Source organism: Podarcis erhardii (genome assembly GCF_964252035.2).
Source record: "Podarcis erhardii genome assembly, chromosome: 4".
In the NCBI taxonomy this organism is placed as follows: Eukaryota; Metazoa; Chordata; class Lepidosauria; order Squamata; family Lacertidae; genus Podarcis; species Podarcis erhardii.
The window spans coordinates 78,693,087-78,696,892 of NC_138508.1; the positions used below are offsets into that span (position 1 = coordinate 78,693,087).

The 3,806-nt window shown below is 62.9% G+C and overlaps 1 protein-coding gene across 1 annotated transcript; it reads left to right on the forward strand.

The window, feature by feature from the left end:
• Positions 1-1,959: 1,959 nt before the first annotated feature.
• On the forward strand, positions 1,960-3,606 carry POU3F3 (POU class 3 homeobox 3). Its single transcript, XM_081858212.1, has one exon. The coding sequence runs from the start codon at positions 2,064-2,066 to the stop codon at positions 3,429-3,431; it is 1,368 nt and encodes a 455-aa protein (XP_081714338.1). The 5' UTR covers positions 1,960-2,063; the 3' UTR covers positions 3,432-3,606.
• The last annotated feature ends 200 nt before the right edge of the window (positions 3,607-3,806 follow it).

Genomic DNA, 3,806 nt, shown 5'->3' on the forward strand with positions numbered 1-3,806 from the left:
AGATAATACGGCTTAAGCGCGCCTATAAGAGGAATCATATGCATGCAAGTAAAATAAGTACAGTGTTAGATAGTGGGTTTTCCTCTCTTCCGCGCCCCCCCCCACACTCCTTTCTTCCCTTCCCCCTCTTTCGCTCATTCCCCCCCCCCTCCTTTCTCCCGCCTCCCTCTTCTCAGCTCAATGCCGGGAGAACTCAGATTTATTCACTGGGCTCTAAGAGTTAAGATGTTGTGAGTAGGAAGGAGAGAGAGAGAGAGAGAGAGAGAGAGAGAGAGAGAGAGAGAGAGAGACCAAAGGAGGGGTGGTGATGGAGAGAAGAGAAGGGGGGCAGGGCAGTTTTCCAAGCCTCCACGACACTTTGCCTAAATTAAAAAGCAACCAATCGGAACGGCCGGAAGGGGGGCCTCGCGTCCTGAGCCAGTCATCGCGGGCCTGCCAATCACTCAGCGGGTAGCCAATCAGCGGGGGCCCTCGCGCTCGACTTCCTTGTATTTGGGAAAGTGTGGTGGTGCGCGCGCTCTCGGCGGAGGGTAAACATTCGACAGTCCCCGCTCTGTGAGGGAGGGACAGAGAGAGAGCTGTCAGAGGGAGAGAAAGAGAAGGAGAGGAGGAGGAGGAGGAGGAAGGGGGAGGAGGAGGAGGAAGGGGGGAGAAAGAGGAGGAGGAGGCGGCGGCAGCAGCGGCAGCAGCGAGGGAAGAGCAGAGCAGAGCGGCTTGTACTCCAGCACCAGCAGAAGAGCACGCTTCACGAGCCTGGCAGCCAACTTCCCCCGCGGAGTTCGCGGCTCAAGGATACCATCTCTGCGCGCCCACCCTCACGCGGCTCCCCTGCGCCCAGGCGCTTCCTCCTCCTCCCGGAGACGACCGCTGGATCTTCGTCACCCTCGTCATCCCTTTCGAATTACAGAGAACTCTGCGATTTTAAACTTTTCTTGGCGAGAGAAGAGAGAGGGAAGAAGGGTGACCAAAGAGATATTGTCGAACTTGCTTTCTTGTATCATGTGAGGAGGAGGAGGACGACGACGACGACTGGGGCAACAACCCACACCCACCAAGCCATCCCTTCCCCAAAGAGGAAAAGCGGGGGGAAAGAGAAGGGGAAAGGAAGCGACATGTCTTCTCCAGATTCCCGCAAGAAGGTGGCCCGAGCAGGACTCTTGTTTCCAAGGGACCCGGGCGCATCGGCCGGGCGTCAACTCTGAGGCGATGCGTCGCCCGCAGCTCCGTCGCCTCGTCCGCCGCCGCCTTCGCCAGCATCGCCAGAAGTTTTCTTAGGACATAAACAAAACTTGCGCGCGCGAGAGAGAGAGAGAGAGAGAGAGAGGAGAGACGAAAGCCAGAGGAAGAAAGAAGGAAACAGAAGCGCCGCGAAAGAGCGAGACCGAGAGACAGTGTGTGCGAGGGGACGTGCGTGAGGGGCGAAAGAAAGGAGCCCACACGCACTCATTCACCCCATACAAAGCCTTACAGGAGGGGGAGAAGGGGGAGAAGAGAAACTTTCTCTGTGAGGGGAAAGAAAACAGCAGCGGCAGCAGCAACAACAACAACCCAGAAACTGTGAGGGGAGAAAATATGCTCCTGAGGGAGTGAAGGAGGGAAGCCAAAAGGGGAGTTGTTGTTGCCGACCTCGCTCCCTCCCTCCCCTCGGCGGTTCCCGCTCTTTTTTTCCCCTCCTTTCCTCCCTCCTTCTACCAATATCTAGGGAGAGGGATTCAGTAATGTCTTTCTCGCCGCCGAGGCAACCCCGAACAGGTGAATCGCAATAAGGGGCCGGCGAAGGCGAAGAAGCGGCCGCGCGTGTGTGTCTGTCTGCGTGTGGCGAGTGTTTCCCCTCAGAGGAGCCGCGAGCCCAGGAGGAGCGGCGGCGGCGCGCGCACCCGCGCGCACGGAGCCCGCCTCGGGGCCGGCCGGCCGGCGGGCCGGGCAGGCTGAGGAGAGCTGAGGAAACAGCCGAGCCGGGCGGGATTCTGGTGGCGCGCTACTGGGCTGCGGCGGCGGCGGCGGCGGCGGCAGCGGCGGCTTGTGGCGAGCGCAGTGGAGGGGTCGACAGGAAAGCGTCGGCGATGGCTACGGCGGCGTCTAACCCTTACCTGGCCACCAACAGCATCCTGTCGGCGGGCTCCATCGTGCACTCGGACGGCGGCGGCGGCATGCAGCCGGGCAGCGTGGCCGTCACGTCGGTGTCGGGCGGCGGCTACCGCGGCGACCCTTCGTCCGTCAAGATGGTCCAGAGCGACTTCATGCAGGGCGCCATGGCGGCCAGCAACGGCGGCCATATGCTGAGCCACGCGCACCAGTGGGTCACCGCGCTGCCCCACGCCGCCGCCGCCGCCGCCGCTGCCGCCGCCGCCGCCGTGGAAGCCGGCTCTCCCTGGGCCAGCAGCCCGGTCGGCATGACGGGGAGCCCGCAGCAGCAGCAGCAGCAGCAGCAGCAACAGCAGCAGCAGCAGCAGCAGCAGCCCGACGTGAAGGGAGGCGGCGGCGGCGGCGGCGGGCGGGACGACCTGCACTCGGGCGCGGCGCTGCACCACCGGCCGCCGCACCTGGGCCCGCCGCACCAGGGCCACTGGGGCGCCGGCGCCGGCGCGCACCTGCCCTCCATGGCCAGCCAGCAGCAGCAGCAGCCTCTGCTGTACTCGCAGCCCGGCGGCTTCACGGTCAACGGCATGCTGAGCCCTCCGCCGGGCAGCCAGAGCCTGGTGCACCCGGGCTTGGTGCGGGGAGACACGCCCGAGCTGGGGGAGCACCCCGGCCATCACCACCACCACCACCACCACCCGCACCCGCACCCGCACCACGGGGGGGGAGGCGGCGGCGGGGGGGGCGGCGGGGGCGGCGGCCTGAACAGCCACGACCCGCACTCGGACGAGGACACGCCGACCTCGGACGACCTGGAGCAGTTCGCCAAGCAGTTCAAGCAGCGTCGGATCAAGCTGGGCTTCACGCAGGCCGACGTGGGCTTGGCGCTGGGCACCCTGTACGGCAACGTCTTCTCGCAGACCACCATCTGCCGCTTCGAGGCTCTGCAGCTGAGCTTCAAGAACATGTGCAAGCTGAAACCTTTGTTGAACAAGTGGCTGGAGGAAGCCGACTCGTCGACGGGCAGCCCCACCAGCATCGACAAGATCGCGGCGCAGGGCCGCAAGAGGAAGAAGCGGACCTCCATCGAGGTGAGTGTCAAGGGGGCCTTGGAAAGCCACTTCTTGAAATGCCCCAAGCCCTCGGCGCAGGAGATTACGAACCTAGCGGACAGCCTGCAGCTGGAGAAGGAGGTGGTCAGGGTTTGGTTTTGCAACCGCAGGCAGAAAGAGAAGCGCATGACCCCCCCGGGGATCCAGCAGCAGACGCCCGACGACGTCTACTCGCAGGTCGGCAACGTGAACTCCGATACGCCGCCGCCCCACCACGGACTCCAGGCGAGCGTGCAGTGAGGGGGGTGGTGTGTGGTGGGGAGGTGGAGGGGGAACGGACAACAAAACAAAAACAAAACAAAAAAAGACAGTCGCCATCATCACCATCAACGACAGCAACGCCACAAATTTTAAATAAAAAAAAAAGTGAGAAAGGGATTCTTAGGGAGGAGACAGAAGGGCAGGCAGGCAGGCAGGCAGGCAGGCAGAGGAAGAGGTGAGCAAGGCGGTGGGGGGGGGAGAGAAGGGTGGGGGAGGGGAGGGGAGAAGGAAGGCGAAGACGCACACAAGTACACCGGCACGCACCTACAGCCCAGACCCAGGCTCCCTGGCTTGCTTTATTTTAAACACACATATCTGGAACACTTAGCCTTCTTCATTGCAGAGAGATAGTTG

What these genes read in the sequence shown, in the direction of transcription:
- POU3F3 (XM_081858212.1), top strand. Translation starts at nt 2,064, where the DNA reads ATGGCTACGGCGGCGTCTAACCCTTACCTGGCCACCAACAGCATCCTG.